Here is a 19,692-nt window from a genome sequence, read left to right as displayed (position 1 = left end):
CTCAACAAGACATTAAGAGGCAGCTTACTAGCCAGACCTAATGAAACAAACATAAAGATGGGTGCCTTCTGCATATTGGAGAGACTGTGGTCCAGACCCCCCATTGGGGTAGATGAGCAAATACTGGAACCAATACAAAGCAAATACCAGGGCCTGAGTCCTTTCAACAAGAAAAGAACTGAGCCACTTCAAAAACTATTCCTTCCATCCCTGTCAGCGTCCACAGTTGTTGACCAGAAGGTGTTGTTGGCACAGTATCAGAGGTGCTGAGCAAAGTAAAATTAGAATGAATATCTGGTTCTTGTAATTTGCCAGCAGGAGATCAACCAATAAGAACATAAGAATGGCCATACTGGGTCAGACCAAAGGTTTATCTAGCCCAGTATCCTGTGTGGAAAAAATACTTCCTTTTCTTTGTTTTAAACCTGCTGCCTATTAAACCTCTGCAGTCTCCATACAATACCCAGACTTAAAACTGTATCTATTGTGGTCAAAGAAATCTAAGGACTCTGGGTATTGCCAGAGCTGCTGCCCCACTACCTTCTTGATAACCTTTCCCATCAAAGGGAATTAGAGATTTGACATTAACTAGTGCAACTATCAATACCCAAAGATAGTTTATTGAATAAGAGCCCAACAGTTACTTTCTGGCAGAAATAAACAAGCAGAGATGACATCACATTTTCCTCTCCCACATGGGTGGAATCAGTGAAGGTATGAGGGACCATTTCTTCCCTTCACTCCCCCCCCACCCCAACATCTGTCCAGCTGTAAAGTGAAAGGAGCAGCAAAAACGAACAATTCTTTCCTAGCTGTGCTCCCTCTCACTTTTGATAGGCACAAGAACTCCCTTCCCCCATTTGTACTATTTTTCCCTGTCGTGGGAGGCTGGATGACATGAGTGAGAGGAGGAGGCTGGGACATGAAGTGTGTGTGAGAGAATATAAGGGAGATGCCCACCATTTCAAGAATTAGAAAAGGGTCTCATTTATTCCATCCATCGTTGACTTCTCTCTTTCTTGCTCCACCGATTTAGGCTATGTCCAAATCTTGTCACTTATTCCTCTGTAACATCTGTAAGATCTGTTTTTTTTCTCTCTCTCCATTAACTAAATTATTTTCCAAGCCTTTATCATCTACTGAATTAATCAGTGCAACCTCTTCTCCTTTCCGCTCCCCACATCCATGTCACCCCCTCCAGTTCATTTGATACCTAACCACTAACATCATCTTGCTTGGCTGTTGCTCTGATCACAATCTCTCTGAATCCCTCCATTGACTCTCCCATTTTCACCACGTTAAATTCAAGTTTGCCTGAACCTACATGGACCTTCACACTGCTTCCCCTCCTTATCCATCTGCTATATATGTTCTCAGTGATTCACCAATGATACCAATCTCTACTGTCCATTACTTGCACAAGCATCTCCGTGCTTTCTTCCATACCATCCTCTTATGCATGTAATACACTTTTGAAATTGGGCTGTAAGGCCTCTACCCTAAAACCCACTTCTATAATGAAGTGTACAGGAAATTGTTGATAGTGGCTGAGAGCCAATCCAATATAGGGATTGATGACTATATATATTATATGGGTTGCTGTCTCTGAATCCGGTTAGTGTTACATAACATTTCCCATTATAACACTGTATTTTCAATTGTTTTATAACTTTTCCAAAGTTTAAATAACTCAGGTTGACTCATTCCATGTTTGGTCTCTGCCTTACATGTTTTTTTCTCAGCAAAAACAGTTCAGCCATAGTCAAAAATAAGGTCAGAGGAAAATAGGTAGTTTTAACAATAACCCATTTTCCTGACCAGTTTTTAATGAGCTTTTGTGCCTTATGGATTTGGAGCAGGAACCTGAAATTTGACAGGGGCTTGTCCTAGGGTTACAATAGTCCCTTTTGCCGTTTCTGTGAAAATCCATTCAGATTTGCACAAGTTATAAACCACAGGCTTGCTACTAAAATATCTGAAAATTCCATCTACATGGAGTGTGCTTGCCAGCCTCACTGAGCCTCCTGAAGCAACCACACAGACCAGATGGGATGGGACATCTGGATGGAACAGACAGTTGCAGCCTATGTCGATGCAGGATCTCATAATTAGTCTCTCCCTTTCTAATTTCTCCCTCTTGTTGTCCTGCTGTTAGTAATCATTTTTCTTGTCTTAAATAGATTATAAGCTCTTTGGGACAGGAACTGTCTATTTATATAATTGTACAAGGCCCAGAACAATGGTGTATTCTGCTGATTGGGGCATTTGGGTACTGTTGTGATTATTGCACCTGAAAAGATAAGCTAAGCTCAATTGTAAAAGGTATATGAAAGTTCATAGGATTTTACAATAACCATGAAAAATAGGTCAAGTTGTTTACGACAGTGAATGTTATAATAGGTTCAAGGAAACCAGACAGGAAAAACTATCTGTCCAAACAAAATGACCTACTGATATAAGTCAACGACTGTGGGGAGATCATACTTGGTAAACAAGAAAATGTGGGAACAAAGTTACCTCTCCCAATTTTGGCTTACAGAAATTGATTTAACTGATGGACAAAATAATGAGGATAAAATATGCTGCCCACTTTTACTACTTTTTGGGGCTCTTAAAAAAAGAGATTTTGAAGGGGAAATAATCGTCTCTCAGCTCATCTGCAAGCATTGCAACTCGTCTTGACTCGTCTAAAGGACTTTTGTCCTGAGACGAATGCTGGTTGGCCTTGGTCTTGTTTAAGGAACTTTGTTTTCATCTGTAAGGGCTGAAAATCATCACATTATCATGACATCCAGTCCTCAGCCCTCCAGTGGAGACAGCTAATTATCAACATTACAAAAGCTTGTAAGATCCTATATTGTATTCCCTTCCCTTGCTGTGGTGTTTTCTTCCCCACTGTTTCTTTCCTCCTGTCTTATCTCACTCTCTTGGCTTTTCATCAAATCCTGAAGTCAGCTATACTGCATTCATCATTACTGCCTTGTCTAAGGATCCAGCCAGATGATGCCCCTGACCAGATTGTAACTAATCAAGCTTCAAAGAGCAGGTGTCATGTGGTTGACTTGCCAGCCAAAACATCTACTCATAACTAACCAGTGGTCCAGTGTTTCCTTTTCTATCCTGTTTCTCCTCCACCTTGAGTCTGTTACTTAAGAACAGGACAAGTGAATCTCCTTCACATCAGGACTGAGAGTAAAATTAACTTTTTCCTTTTTTTATCAGAGAAAAGTTGTTCTGAAAATGGGAGAGTCTGATACTTTGACTCCAAAAGGAGAGAGACTTTGGTAAGGTCTGAAATTTATTTTGCATAATCACTCAGTTTCAATATAAATGCTTGTTTTAATTTCTTGGTTTTTTTTTTTAGTTTAATCAGTATATTTTTAATTTGAATGAATGATTTTGGGTGTTTTGCCAAGTAACAGAGTAAACCCAAGGCCTCTATTTAAAACTAACCCCAAACCTATCTATCTCTGTTTAATGTTGGACAGTGAAAGAGTTTATAACACGTTTAACTCTTTAGGCCTTTGAGATCAATATCTATACAGCAGTACTACTGCAATGCAAATAGTACACATCAGCTCAAATGGCAGAGGTAAGGGGGTTAGCTTAGGACTTCAAAGACCTGGGTTCAATTCCCTGCCCTACCACATAGTTCCTATGATCTTGGGCAAGCCGATCTGTGCCTAAGGTAAATTGGGGATAACAGTACTTCTCTATGTCACACATAAGTACTTCAGACAGATATGTGGGATGTTACTACCTTGAAGTTATTTCACTGAGACCAGGAAATCATCCCCAATCAAATCCAGGTGCATTGTACAGCCACTCAAAAGCTAAAATCTTAAATTTGTGTAAAAAACCATTGCTCTGTTTTAGGAAATGGTGACAAAACACATGAGGCCAACATTTCATGTTTTATTGTTTGAACTGCCAAATAAAATACAGTAGATTCTGCATATTAGAAACCTCTCAGTTCCCAGCAAAAAGTTGTTGTTGTTTGGAAGTTGCCAATAAGTGGAAGGCGCTGTTTTCAAGGTGTGACGAAGCTCCTCCTCTGCCTTGGTGGGTCTTGTGCTTTTTGACAGCTTTGCTTGCCTCAGAGGTTCACGGCAACCCTCAGTTCGGCTGCTTCTGCTAGAGGCTCAAACCTGCTGTTCACTCAGCTAACCTCATCACTGGCCAGCATGGGGGAAACTGAGAACAATTCCCACAGTCTCTGTGTCCCACCTAGTGAGTCGGGGACAGGCCAGATCCCTTTCCAAATTAGACCTTCCCTTCTGGTGTTTCTCGCAGACCAGGTCAGCTCCTCCTGTGTCCGATCAGGAGTTGGGGGGATGAGGGGGAACCCAGGCCACCCTCTACACCGGGTTCCAGCCCAGGGCCCTGTGGATAATAGCTGTCTACAATGTCTCCTGTATCAGCTGTGTGACAGCTACAACTCCCTGGGCTACTTCCCCATGGCCTCCCCCCAGCACCTTCTTAGCCTCACCACAGGATCTTCCTCCTGAAGCCTGAGCTTGTAACTCCTCACTTCTCCAGCAGCATGCCTTCTCACTCCCTGCTCCTTGCATGCCCCCCACTAACTGATGGGAGGTCCTTTTTAAACCAGGTGTCCTGATTAGTCTGCCTGCCATAATTGATTCTAGTATGTTCTTAATTGGTTCCAGGTGTCTTAATTAGCTTGCCTGTCTTAATTGGTTCTAGCAGATTCCTGATTGCTTTAGCACAGCCCCTGCTCTGGTCACTCAGGGAACAGAAAAGTGCTTATCCAGTGGCCAGCATTTTTTGTTTAAAATGTAAAATAAGTTTTCAAGAACAAAATTTGTCTGCTTTTTATGGTTGGCCACCTCCACTTGTAAATCCTTCTCAGTCTTGCATACAGTCTCACAGCCATTCTCAAAGCCATGATTCTATCATATCTTGTGGAAAACGTCCACGGCACGTAGGTGTTCTATAAGCAAAGGCTCTTCAGGTTCATCGTTCAATGCAGTATTGTCTTGTATCTCTTGTGGCTCATCAGCCTGTAGGTGCTTCACAGCGGCTACTGTCTCCAGAAATTCTGCATCAGTGAACTCACCTTCCATCTGCAAATGACTGTCATATTCAACAATGGTCTCAAATTCATGTGTTTTTCGTTTCTGGAACTGATGCATTGGCCAGCACATTGATGTCTACCAGACCAGCACTTTCTTTTGCTGTTGAAAACTGCTTCAGAAAGGGAGGGTTTGCAACAGTCTTGGGGAGAACAACGGCCCATGGCTTCTTAACAAGATGAAATGCATCAGTCAGAATTGTTCTCTGTCAACATCCAATGCTTGTAAGTGTGGGTCAGCATCAAGAGATGTGATGATGCATGCAGTAAGATGATCACGGTAGAGACCACTGAAGTTTTTAATGACACTCATGTCCATTGGGTGCATGGCTAAGGTTGTGTTTGCAGGGAAGAATATTAACACGATGTGTGATAGCTCTACATTAAGTGAATGAGCCGGGCAATTTAGCCACTCTTCAAACAACAAATTTGCATCCAGGCATTTGCAGAGCTTTGGTAGATCATGGCAGCTTTGAGTGGTCCTTAAGAAACAATGAGGCCACTTGCTCTTTTCAACCACCATAAGATGGCATTTCTCCATTCCGTCCATGTTTGCACAACACACCAATGCAATGTGGTCCATAGCTTTATTTTTTTCTTTCCCCTCCCGCAAACCCTTCTTTCATCATGCTACAGCCTCTGTTGGGAAAGCCCAGTAGAAGAGACCAGGTTCATCAGCACTCAAGATGTCACGTGGCTGGAACGTCTCTAGAATGCTGGGTAAGATGTCCATCCTCCATTCAGTAGCCACCAGAAGATCAGTGTCTTTTTTTCTTGCTGTGCTCTTTAGGTTGAATGACAGTGTGGTGGGTTTCCCATTGACTAAGCCAGCCATCTGATGGGTTGAACTCCTTCCCCTGCTCTGCTGCCAGCGACTAGCTTTATTTCTTCTTTGGTTTGGAGAGTTGAGCACCTTGGCCAAGCTTATGCTGAAACCAGAGCTACAGGGTTTCACCAATGTCTGCCTCCTTTCCATCGTGTTGATGCCTGCAGTCTTGGTTTGTGCTGCTTCTGTGCTCCTGTAAAATGTTATGGCTGTTCTTCAGAATGGGTCAAACAGTGGACTTTGAGATACCAAATTTATGGCTACATGCACTTGCTTAGCACAGGGCTCACACAGGGGCTCCAGAACCCAAACTTTATTGGTGAAAGATAGGTCCAAGCATTTGGAAGCTATGGTACACAGTGGAAGTGTTGAGCTATGTGTTCTTAGAGCCAGGAAATTGATTACAGGTAGGAACTCTCCTCTAAAAAAGATGCTAATAAGCGCATGCCTATTGCCAGTATCTGAATCCTGTTAACACTGATAATGGAATGAGGTTGGTTCCTGACAGAGTATTGCCAGTAATTGGAAGTTGCTATTATCAGTATTGCTGTAAAGTGGAATCTACTGTAATTTATTTTTAAAGCCTTAGTTACATGTAATATAGTATAATCATGGCATGTGGGATAATCTGTTTATATTTAGTTGTGTGGTAAGTGGTAAAAATTTTAAAAGTATGTAAATCTCACTTTCAAACGTGTATGCTTTTGAAAATCCTATCCAAGATCTGAATTACTGCCACAGAACTCAGTTCTTTTATCCAGTTTTCCATACTTCACTAAAGAATATAGTGTTTTTTTCAGTCGTGTGTGTGTGTGTGTGTGTGTAATTTATATAAGTAGATGGTGGGTGAATAGATACAGACTACATGATGGAGTGTGTAGTGTGAAGGTTTTGTTGGCATGACTTTGGGATGGCAACTATACCCATCAGCAGCTTAGCTACTTGTGTAATGCCTGTCATCTCAAATGAGTACCAGTAACGCTTCATTATATTTTCTGTATAATGCTTATATTTGAGAGAGAGTATTTTAGAATTATTTTGGCAATTTTAAAATTGTTATTAGAGCTGTTTCATTTGTATTCTTCCACCTAAATTTATTCTGCCTTCATTCCAACCACACAGAAGTCAAAAGGAAATAAAATAATTAAAGCATTTTAAATACCTGTAAATACAACCCAAAATAGCTTTTCCATAGTAAAAATTGTAATTTTAAATGTTGGTACCTTGGGGTCCTCTAGGGCTGAAGCAAGTGTTGTGAATCTTACTGAAAGCTAAGAAATTCTCCTTCCATACACTTAAAGCTGCAGTTTCTACCATTGATGTTTTCAAAGCTATCTAACAGGATATCTGTTCTTGGTCTGTGATTGACTGTTGTCCATGTTACATCGAAGCAGTTTTTTGAGGAAAATATTTTTGTAGCAAGTTGAAAAAAAACTATATAATAGTAGTGACTGTTGGAAGCTAGTGGTAGGTTTGGGTTGTCAGGAAAAGTGCTGGGGAGATGGACTAGTAGACAAAGTGCACGTCAGGCAGTCAAAGGTTTATACTAAATTGCAGCCTTGCTTTTTTTTAAGATTGTATTTATAACATGGATATCACCACTATATATGTGGGGCCAAAGTGTACTATAGGTATTGAGAAAGGAAAATGCATTTGCCACTTGTTCTAGGTACACCAAACCCATAAATTGATATACATTTATACTCATACGAAATAACTATGTTTGAATGCATGTGTGTGCACCGACAGACATTTAACTTGGGGCTAGACTTCCATTTATTCTCAGTGAGAATTTTATTTTTGTCACTAAAGCCTACAGGAGGAGGAAACGATAAACTAATTATTGTTTTTTAAAAAACTTCAGAAGTAAAATCGTATTTTTATTTTCTATGAGTATTTAGGGCATATAAAGAGAGTCTCCTGTAAGAAAGTTAATTACAGCATACCACGTGTCAGCAAATATAGCTCATGTAGGCAGTCCTGTTCCATGTATTAAGTTTATTGCAGGGTTTCTTTTCTCTTAGGTTAGGCAGAGATCTCAAATGAAATTTATAATCACCATCCACTCTGGAGCTCTCACTTGATCACCTAATGACTAAATATATAATTTAATAATGGTTTTTCCTTCTGATCAGGCTCAGGCTTTTCATTCTCTTTCAGGGTAAAATGAAAGCTAGACTGCAATGGCTGCTAGAGGTTTTGCATGTTGTAAGGAGGGTCCCCTGCAGTGGTGAGCCTATGCACCGCAAACCTTGTTCAGCAGGAACGATTTTTGTCAATGGTAGCTGAATATTGCAGGAGCTTTAGGGCCAGTTAACTATGTCTACTGATGAAGCATTTCTGTTCCAGCTCTGTCTCTGAAGACTTGGGCTGTAGACGTGGAGAGTTCAGTAGAAAGCATTATGGATCTGTGGAGCTGGTAAGTTTATATAGACCATTCCATGATTCTCAGTTGTTCTGAATTTTAGCAGCTTGTAATGCAGAGCTTGTGGAAATCTATTTTGGTTTATGTGCAGGTGAAGTATTATCTACAAATAGCCTGGAAAATTAAGGTTCTTAGGCTGAGTTTGAAAATTATAATGTCTTAAATCTATTTTGAGGTGGATATTTATTATCTTTGCTTGCAGACCTTTCACTCTAATCTAAATCTTCTCTGCCAGTCAGCTGAAAAATAGTATGTATCTAGCATTTACCTTAAAAATTCAAAAAGATTGAAAATTAGCCTGTTTTGTTGATATTAATTTGAGGTTGACAAAAGAGCAGCACTATGATTTTATAATTGATTGATATTTTGTGTGTGTGTGTGTGTTTGTTAATGGGGTGGGGTGGAGAGGTTGAAGTTAAAAAATGGAGGTATAATTTTATCATAGAAAAACCTCTGCCCAAAAAAATCCATGCTAATTTATTTTGTTTAAGATTTTTCTTCAAATCTAGGCATGAAGTGAACATTTTTACTTCTTAATGAAGGAAGAATTTGGATACTGCATAAATTAAGAGTATCAGTTATTGAAACACTGTCATTGACTATAGATAGCCAGAATTAAATTGTCCAAGTTGATACAGGGAAACTGAGGGGAAGGGGAAGAGGGAGAAGCTGTATTTTTATCCTTAATATAGGAAGGAATCTGGAATATCTTATTAGATAGCACTGCAATTTCAGGCTAGTAGAAAGTGTATTAATTGATAAGTATGCCAATTGTGTACACTGGTAGATTATTGTTCAGCAGTACAGTTGTGAGGAGACCAAGGATCAGATGTTTACACACACATGCACGCACGTACGTATTTTCTATACTAATTCAAGGTGGTATCTCTGGTGATTAATAATAAAAGAAATAATCATAAGAGGGCAAATTAACTGTTGTCTGCTCAACAGACTATTTGTACCCTACTGAAAGTATTTAGGTTATTATTTGAAAAACTATCTGCAAATTTTTATTCATCGGTCCAAAGTACAGTAATTTAGGACAAGTAACCTTAATTTTTGGTTTATTTGTTCTTTATCTGTTTGACATTTTGGGCAATCTACTTTTGGTATCACATATGGGTAGAAACTAAATTTTTTTCTGTCACAATCATAACTGTGGCAACAATTTTGGTGATGAGGTGATGGTGTTCACAGTAATTGTGAATTTTGATAAAGTTTGTGACCCCCACAGTGGTGGCTCCTGTGGTACCGGTTGCCTGCTCTGGGCATTGCAACCTGGCCACATGGTAACAGCACAACTCAGGTTTGGCATGTCTTCCCATCTGTAGATGAAGACGGGGTGGATGTGCCAAACCTGAGTGGTGCGGCAACCTAATGCACAGAGTTACAATGCTTGGAGCAGGGAGTCAGGCCCAGCCCGTGGGACAGGAGCTGTCACTGTGAGGTGAGAGTGGAGTGGGTTTGATCTTCTGCCCTTCCAGTCTCTTGATGCCTCCCCTCCTTGGTGGGGTGGTCTTGCTCTCCAGTCTCCCTTCTTCTCCAGGGCTGGCTTGCTCTCCAACACCCCTCTGGGAGCCTTCCCTCCTCGCTGGGCTGGGCTGCTCTTCAACACGCCTTTCCCCACAACCCTGGGCTATGAACTTTCCATGACTATGGATTTTTTTCCCAGCACCTGTGCTGTGAAATTGACTAAATTGTAGCTTCATTTATATTTTTCTATCTTTTCTACTTAGTAAATATCTGTTCCCCTAACATCAGGTTTTAAATGTTAAATAATGGCAGACATGGAGCTGAAATTGAGGGGATGATTTTGGCTGTCATGAAACGTCGTTTAACTTTTCCCCTTATTATAGCATACAAATCCCGGTAATTCCTCAGGCTTTTAAAAACAAAATATTGAATCAATGCTTTTTTTTTTCCTAAGCCTGTTCACTGCTTGAACAATTTTATTTTCTGCTGGGGATTTCCACCCTTAATGCAACAAAACCTGATCTACCCTAGAATTTCTCCCTAAATTTTCCCACTAATGTTACCACTGGTGCAACTACACCAGTGGTAGCAATAGCAGGAGATCTTGTGTAGACAAGGCACCAGCAGCTGCTGGTGTTTTTACTTATATGCGTTTTTGTCCCACTGTGATCGTGATTTACATATTGTATTTTAATCCAGTTATAAGCGTTTGTTCTCACAAAAATCTTCTGAGGTAAATAGTATTATATCCATTTTGTTGATGAGTAAATTCAGGTACAAAGGAGAAGTGACTTGCTCTAGGCTGCACAGTGAGTCATTGGCAGAGCTGGAAATGGAGCCCATCACCCTTGACTACCAGTCCTCTACTCTAAATGCAGCACACACTGCCTCTCTGTACATACACACCACACATTTCCAAATGTATTAGTTAATTAAATAACATGCATATTAAATAAGCTTTAGTTTGAATGTTATCATGTAAATTTGGCAAGTCTGATTTAAGAGTCTTGTGAGCTACAATTTCATAAAACGTTTAAACAGTCAAAGCAGCTTTTACAGTTGATATACTTTAGTTCAACCACAACTTATCGGGCTTGATGCAGTAATAACTTGGTGAAAATGTATGTCGCAAGATATGTAGTAGGTCGGACTACATGATCACAATGGTCCCTTCTGGCCTTAAATCTATGAATACATGAATTTATAAAAAGCAGTCTTTAATGATCCAAAAAATGAGTGAAAAAAATCAACTGAAGTAGGAAGGGAAGTAAAGGCAAATTATAACCAAAATAATCTTCTTGTACCCAATTTTAATTGTTTTCTTATTTATTATTTAGAAATCCTTATAGACATAGGCTGAAGAACTCTAGTGATCAGCTTGATTCCTCCTTAATAAGTTCAAAGAATAAATTACTTATATGTATACATCAGTTTTTAATATGCATCCAATACAGTATTTCTGAGCACGTGTACTATATTTAGAATAACATGCTGCTTATTTAAAAATCAGATTCCTTCCACCTCCTAAATATATATATTAGGGCTGTTGATTAATTGCAGTTAACTCACGCGATTAACTCAAAAAAATTAATCGTAATTAAAAAATTAATTGTCGTTTTAATCGCATTGTTAAACAATGGAATACCAATTGAAATTTATTAAATATTTTTGGATGTTCTTCTGCATTTTCAAATATATTGATGTCAATTACAACACTGAATACAAAGTACACTGCTCACTTCATATTATTTTTTATTGCAAATATTTGCTCTGTAAAAATGATCAACAAAAGAAACCATATTTTTCAATTCACCTCATACAAGTACTGTAGTGCAGTCTTTTTATCGTGAAAGTGCAACTTGCAAATAGTAGATTTTTTGTTACAGAATTGCACTGGAAAACAACACAATGCAAAACGTTAGAGTCTACAAGTCCACTCAGTCTTAATTCTCGTTCAGCCAATCGTTAAGAAAAACAAGTGTGACAGGGTCAGGCCGGATGGCTACAGGAGAGTAATAGAAGGCAGATATATTAGCCCTAGGTTAAGTAGGTCCCTTTTCCCTGGGTAAGGTAACAGGGAAGGTTCCAGAACAATCAGGAACCTTCTGGAGACAGTTAAGACAGACTGGCTGATTAGAACACTTGCAGCCAATCAAGAAGCTGCTAGAATCAATTAAGGCAGGCTAATCAGGGCACCTGGGTTTTAAAAAGGAGCTCACTTCAGTTTGTGGTGTGTGTGTGTAAGCAGCTGGGAGCAAGAGGTGCTAGGCGCTGAGAGTGAGAACACATACATTTGGAGGACTGAGGAGTACAAACGTTATCAGACACCAGGAGGAAGGTCCTATGGTGAGGATAAAGAAGGTGTTAGGAGGAGGCCATGGGGAAGTAGGCCAGGGAGTTGTAGCTGTCGCACAGCTGTTCCAGGAGGCACTCTAGACAGCTGCATTCCACAGGGCCCTGGGCTGGAACCCGGAGTAGAGGGCTGGCCCGGGTTCCCCCCAGACCTTCCAACTCCTGGTCAGACACAGGAGGAGTTGACCTGGACTGTGGGTTCACGAAAAGGGTCAAACTGAGGGCTGCCGTGAAGCTCCAAGGTGAGCAAATCCACCAATAAGCACAAGACCCACCAAGGTAGAGGAGGAACTTTGTCACACAAGTTTGTTTACATTTACAGGAGATAATACTGCCCACTTCTTATTTACAATGTCACCAGAAAGTGAGAACAGGCATTCACATGGGACTTTTGTAGCTCACATTGCAAGGTATTTACGTGCCAGATATGCTAAACATTCGTGCTTTGGCCACCATTCCAGAGGACATGCTTCAGTGCTGATGTTGCTTGTTAAAAAAAAAAATGTGTTAATTAAATTAGTGACTGAACTCCTTGTGGGAGAATTGTATGTCTCCGGCTCTATTTTACCCATTTTCTGCCATATATTTCATGTTACAGTAGTCTTGGATGATGACTCAGCACATGTTCATTTTAAGAACACTTTCGCTGCATATTTGACAAAACGCAAAGAAGGTACCAATGTGAGATTTCTAAAGATAGCTACACTACTTGACCCAAGGTTTAAGAATCTAAAGTGCCTTCCAAAATCTGAGAGGGATAAGGTGTGGAGCATGCTCTCAGAAGCCATAAAAGAGCAATACTCTGATGCAGAAACTGCAGAATCCGAACCAGCAAAAAAGAAAATCAACCTTCTGCTGGTGGCATCTGACTCGGATGATGAAAATGAACATGTCAGTCCACGCTGCTTTGGAATGTTATTGAGCAGAACCTGTCATCAGCATGGACATATGTCCTCTGGAATGGTGGTTGGAGCATGAAGGGATATATGAATCTTCAGCGCATCTGGCATATAAATATTTTGCGACGCCGACTACAACAATACCATGTGAAAACCTGTTCTCACTTTCAGGTGAACAAGAAGCGGGGAGCTTTATCTCCTGCAAATGTAAACAAACTTGTTTGAGCGATTGGCTGAACAACAAATAGCACTGAGTGGACTTGTAGGCTCTAAGGTTTTACACTATTTTATTTTTAATGCAGTTATTTTTTTGTTTTTTACAGTGCAAATATTTGTAATCAAAACTAAATATAAAGTGAGCACTGTACACTTTGTAGTCTCTTATAATTGAAATCAATATATTTGAAAATGTAGAAAACATCCAAATATATTTAAATAAATGGTATTCTATTATTAACAGTGCAATTAATCTCAACAATTTTTTAAAATTGCGTGATTAATCGCGACTAATTTTTTTACTTGCATGATTAATCGCGACTAATTTTTTTAATTGCTTGACAGCCCTAATATATATGTGTGTCTCTCTCTCTCTCTCTCTCTCTCTCAGTATTCATTCCCTACTCAAGTGAACACTGGAGTAAAAGAGATGGCCTTTGTGAGTCCTTGTGTTGGCTCACTGCAGGCTAATGACAACACCATTCACTGGGATAGGATGCCTCCATCTGTGCCCATAACTGAATTGGGAATATAGGTTCCAGAAATCCTACCATTCAGCACCCCCCCTTAGAGGAAAATCAGGATGGAATTACCAAGACAACAGCACTCGAACAAAACCAATATTTATTATAAACAGAGAGCAAATGGAGTTCTAAAAAATGGCTTGCCTTACATATTTAGATTTATACTTCTTATACACTAAACTAGATACAGCTTTTTTTCTTTGTTGCAGAGAAAAAAAATCAAGTGAATAGCTTACCTCCCGTGAAAGCAGTCTAGTCTCTGACTCCTCTGGTGAGCCTGTCAGCATCACTTGTTGTCCAGAAAGAAAGGTCTCCCTTCCTTCCTCAGCCTGTCCTCCCCACACCACCTGATCCAAGCAAGTGATCCCTGCTTTCCAAACCAATTTTTATCAAATACAATTACACACACACACACACACACAAAATGGGGGAACATACATGTACATGAACATGCCTTATCCTGCAGGAGAGTGACTCATTAGTGATGGCTTTCAGAGTAGCAGCTGTGTTAGTCTGTATCCGTAAAAAGAAAAGGAGTACTTGTGGCACCTTAGAGATAATAAATTTGTTAGTCTCTAAGGTGCCACAAGTACTCCTTTTCATTAGTGACTATTAGCTTCCCTTTCAGAGGCCTAACAACATACTTCAAAACCTACCTTTCACAGACCATGTTGTGTGTTGGTATGTATTTTTGGTCAAGCCTTTTGTTAAACCTCTGAAAGCAGGTTTTTTTTTGGTCATGAATTCTGGACAGGTCCCCAGATCCTCTTTCACAACTTTTAATAACAAACTAGAGGTGGGATTTTCAAAAGTGCTCAGTGTTAGCCTTATACTGCTCACACATTGAGTACTTCTGAAAATTCCATGCTTTGACTCTGAAACCAGCAGGTAGAGCAAATTCTAACCATAGATTCTCCACTGTTCCATGTGCAAAGTGGACTTCTTTGACCTTGCTTTCTCCATTATGAACATAGAGCAGTGTGTACATATAACAGAAAATAGCCTATAAAACTACATTGCACACACAGTTCTTCACCGAGGGAGAGTATGAAAGGGAGCATAAACTACAGGTGACAGATATTAACCACATCACTTAATGTACTACTGGAAGGCGCTTAGATACCACAGTGATGAAGGCAGAAGAAGAACCTATATAGAATTACGTATAGCAAATACATTGAAAGACCAGTAAGTTGCAGACTCAGCAAAAGCAGTCAGAAGCTAGCAAAGGCCAATATTAAGGTTGTTTATGCCACTTTAATATGGTCTCCGTTGTGCATATGCATTTTGATACAGATTTTTAATTATATGAAGACATACTATTTTTCCACAGTGCCTCATTCAGTGCACAGGGTGGATGGGGCTTACTTAGTGAGCAGCTTATTGACTGTTTTATCCTAATCAATGTGTGGCCCCATACATTATTTACTGCATGCTGTTCAAAATTTGCTTTAAATACAGAATTATTAATTTTCTCGTAGCTTTTCTGTGACTTGTCACTGTAGTATGAGAGTGTTTCACAAACATAAATTCATTTATCTCCCCGAGAAACACACCTGCTCAGTGATGATTCCCTCTTCCAGTTACATTTTGAGACATATCAGTTTTAGTTTTTAATCCATTTAATGTATGCCCTGTTGATTTTGAATTGTTCAAGTGTTTTATTCAAAAAGTTGTGCGGTACCAAGTCTAATGCCTTACAGAAGTTTAAGTATATTACCTCAACACTGTTACCTGTATCAATCAACCAACTTGTAATCCTGTCAGAATAACCTGATATCTTTTTTTTTTTAATAGGAATTATTTTTCATTAACTTGTAAAGTTTTGAATATGGTTTAAGATTGTGGAAATCTACTAGAGGGCTTCTAAAAGGAAATAATAATGAAATATATGGAGGTAAATGGAAAATTGGATGAAATTCAACATGGGTTTACCAAAAGTAGATCATGCCAGACTAACTTGATATCTTTGTTTGATGAGATTAGATCTACTGCATTTCCCTAACTGGATTTCAGCAGGGCATTTGATACCATATCATCTACGAAATTAGTAGTTAAAATGGGGATTAATACAAGAATTGTAAAATGGGTAAGGAACTGGCTAAAGGGGAGAGAACAACTGGTTGTACTGAAAAGAGATCTGTCAGACTGCTGGATGGTTACTGGTGGAGTTCCTCAACGATCGATCTTGGAACTAATCTTTTAAAATTTATTATGCTGGCACAAAAAGCAGGCATGTGCTACTGAAATTTGGTGATGATACAAACTTGGGAGGTGTTGTCAATACAGAGGAGGATCAGAATATTGTACAGGAAGAACTGGATGACCTAGAGGACTGGAGTAATAGAAATTGGATGAAATTTTATGGTACAAAGTATAACTTTGTGCACTTAGGGACTAGTAACAGAAGTTTCTGCTATAAACAATGGGGTTTTTAGTTAAAAATGACAAAGGAGGGGAAAGACCTGAGCGTATTACTTAAGGACTATGAGCCACCAGTGTAGTGCAGCTGTGAACTAGGCAAATGCTAGCAGGAAAAAAAGGACCTTTCCTGGGCCCCAGTTTGGAGTGGGTGCCCCATCCTGCCTTCACTCATATGAGCTTAGCATGGCACTAACTCCGATTTCTCCTGATCACCAGCAAATAGACTTCACTGTGCAGAAGCTCAGAAGCTGCTATTTCATGAGCTGTTAGTAATTTATGCTTGATCTAACTTTTATCCAAAACAAGCTAACAGATGTGCTTCTGGCTTTCAGTTTAAGAGCAGAAATATGTGTAGGCCTTTGCAAAAGTATTTTAAGATTCCCACGCTGCCACATTGATCCCAAATGCTTCTACCATTCTGTCATATATCTGGCCAACTGTCCCCCGCTGGGCATCCACAGACTGCTGTGAGGGGAATCCAAGCCCCTGGTCCCTGGATCCTTGAGAATTTAAACACTCTGGAGTCTGAATGAAATCCAGATACTGTCCCAATCTTGGGGTCCCTAGGCACACTCTTGGGGTACAGACTTTCTATCTAGCACCGCCTTCTGAGAGCTGGGGCCCACTGTCTAACTACCTAGTCCCTCTGGGCTCAGCATTGACCCTTTAGACTCCCTTGGATTTAAACACACGCTCTCAGAACTCCACCCCAAAAATGTGAAGTTTCTGATTTAAATAGTTTGTCTCCAGAGGCATTCAGTAGTTGTGAAGAATTTAACATACACATAAGTCTAATGCATTTGCTTTTTCCTTAATCATATAAAGCAAAAGAGAATGTACAAAGTATACAAAACAAACCCTACACACATTTCCCTGCCTCCGTTTTCTCACCACTCCAGGTTGGGGTCAGAGATCCTTGAATTGTCAAAAGTCCTTTTGCTTCAATACGTGGTTTGCATGCTGGAACATGCAGCTTTCTTCCCCCTAGGTTACCTTGCTTCCTTAGTCCTGGTCTTGTATAGTGAGATGTTATTAAAACCCTGTTCACCATAAATCAAGTTCTTCTTCAAGTGCTTGCTTATGTCGATTCCATTCTAGGTGTGCGCGAGCCCATGTGTGTGGCCGTTGGAGATTTTTGCCTTAGCAGTACCCATAGGGCCGGCTGTAGCGTCCTCTAGTGTGCCGCACCCATGCCGCGGTATATCAGGTGCTGCTGGCCTATGCCCTCTCAGTTCCTTCTTACCGCCCATGGTGGTCAGTCAGAGCGCCTCTCTTTTTTGTCAAGAGCTAGTGGTTTCTCCCGTTGGACTTCATGCCTTCGGGCCTTTGTTAGATTGTAGTTAGTGTTAAGTAGTTAAGTGCATAGTTAGCTGATGATTAGGGTCCCAGCAGGGACTTTGCCCCAAGCTCCCGGGTTTAAGCCCTGCTAAGTCTGTGGTAGGCCTATGCATGTGAGTGTCCCCCACAACAGGTGCCTTAAGTGTTTGGGGGAATCACACATCATGGAGTGTTGCTGGATCTGTAAGAATTTTCGGCCTCACACCCAGAAGGAGGAGGACATTTGCCTTAGGACTCTTCTGATGGAGTCTGCTCTCCGCCCAGCTTCCAAGCCCTCTACGCAGGCTGCAACGAGTACTTCGGCCTCAGTGCGCCGCCAGCACCTGGCTCCTCTTGGCACTATTTGCTATTGCCGGTGCTGAAGAAGAAGGCGAAGAAGCGCTCGCTGGCACTGAGCAAGGAGGCCCAGGGGTCATTGGTAGAGGGACCGGCCTGTCCGCCAACCTTCTCCGGAGCAGCGCGAGCATGCCTCCGCGGCTGGGGCTCTTAGCCCTCTTAAAAGTCCGTCACTGACTCTGGTGAGCGGTATGGGACCTTGCCATTGTACCTTCACCGTCGCATCCCAAACCCAGGCACAGAGAGAGCACAGGTCTCCACCTGCTCCTATGACGTCTCCGGTGCTGCAGGACCAGGCCAAGGCTCCCCGAGAGGACAGGCCAGCCATTAAGACCCCTCCGGGGGCAGGAGAGCACTGTAGGTCACCAGACAACATTGCCAAAACTCTCCCCCTGGATGTTATTCACCAGTGCAGGGTTGGCATTCCCCATATTATGACCGTTTGCCCTATCGCCTATGTGTGTCTAGACGTCGGTCCCAGTCGCCGGCACCATGGGACCACTCCCCCTTGTGTTACCAGTCTCCACAGCACTGTTCCCCTCCATGCCAATCTCTCCAGCACTGGTTCTCCCTGGTATAGCCTCTGGTCACTTAAGCCTGGTCAGCGCTCACTGGTGGGCCACAAGACATTTTGTTTAAATTGACTGACTGTCTGCATGCACAGCCCTCCGCATCTCCCAGTGGCTGCGGTTCGCCATTCCCAGCCAATGGGAACTGCGGGAAGCGACGCGGTCAAGTTGCACCTGGCAGCTATTTCTGCATTTCACCCTCCGCTTTAGGGCAGATCCCTGAAAGAGCTAGAGCACCTGTACCCACACGTCCGAGACCCGGTTCCCCCTTGGGACCTGAATCTGGTGCTCTCAAAGCTCATGGGCCCTCCTTTTGAACCCGTAGCTCCCTCCTACTCCTTTTCCGGAAGGTTTTCTTCTTGGTCGCCATAATGTCGGCATAGCAGGTGTCCAAGATCAGGGTGCTCATGTCGGAGCCACCCTATGCAGTCTTCTACAAGGACAAGGGCCAGCTGCGCAAGCATCCGGGTTTGCTGCCGAAGGTTGTTTTCCAGTTCCACACAGGCCAGGACGTTTACTTACCGGTCCTCCATCCAAAGCCTCATGCATCAGATGAGGAGTGCAAGCTGCATACACTGGATGTCAGACAGGCGCTGGCCTTCTACATCAATAGAGTGCGACTGTTCCATAAGTCAGTGCAGTTGTTTGTTGCTGTCACGGACAGGATGAAGGGCTGCCCAGTGTCAGCCCAGAGAATTTCCTCTTGGATCATGGCGTCAATCTGCCACTGCTACGAGCTGGTGAAAGCGCCCCTGCCAGCGATTTTGACGGCTCTTTCTACTAGAGCGCAGGGATCTTCGGCAGCCTTCCTGGTGCAGGTGCTGATCTAAGAGATCTGTCGGGCCACCACCTAGTCGTCCATCCATATGTTCGCATTGCACTACGCACTGACTCGGCAGGCGTGAGATGATGCCGGCTTTGGCAGAGCTGTGCTACAAGCTGCATGACTGTGAACTCTGAGCCCGCCTCCATTGATACTGCTTGCGAGTCATCGAGATGTGTTGCTTACAGGGTAGATTTTGATTTAAATCAAATTGATTTAAATCACTAGTCAGGAAGACTTGATTTAATCATGAATTTCTACATAAGTGCTTTCTTGTTGGTTATAACCTTAATACATATTCTTCACAACTCAGAGATAGATATAGGTTTCATTTTTAGAAGGTGTACACACATATTTTTAAAGTGATTTATTTTGAAAACTTTTCAGATTAGTTT

The 19,692-nt window shown here is 41.4% G+C and overlaps 1 protein-coding gene across 5 annotated transcripts in view; it reads left to right on the top strand.

The window, feature by feature from the left end:
• The window catches only part of GARNL3 (GTPase activating Rap/RanGAP domain like 3), a 210,881-nt gene that overhangs the window by 32,858 nt on the left and 158,331 nt on the right, over positions 1–19,692 (top strand). For 2 of the 5 annotated variants that reach the window (XM_074973392.1, XM_074973393.1), the window contains exons 2-3: positions 3,223–3,284; positions 8,268–8,337. The exons of 1 other annotated variant lie outside the window; for it this stretch is intronic. In XM_074973392.1, the coding sequence (XP_074829493.1) occupies positions 3,241–3,284; positions 8,268–8,337 (114 nt within the window). In that variant the 5' untranslated portion in view covers positions 3,223–3,240. The remainder of the gene's footprint in view (positions 1–3,222; positions 3,285–8,267; positions 8,338–19,692) is intronic. 2 more of the 5 variants (XM_074973394.1, XM_074973391.1) reach the window with 1 other exon arrangement.

This window comes from Natator depressus, chromosome 16 (assembly GCF_965152275.1).
Source record: "Natator depressus isolate rNatDep1 chromosome 16, rNatDep2.hap1, whole genome shotgun sequence".
Classification (NCBI taxonomy): domain Eukaryota; kingdom Metazoa; phylum Chordata; order Testudines; family Cheloniidae; genus Natator; species Natator depressus.
The sequence above is the reverse complement of the archived record's forward strand: the minus strand, read 5'-3'. Positions and strand labels throughout refer to the sequence as shown.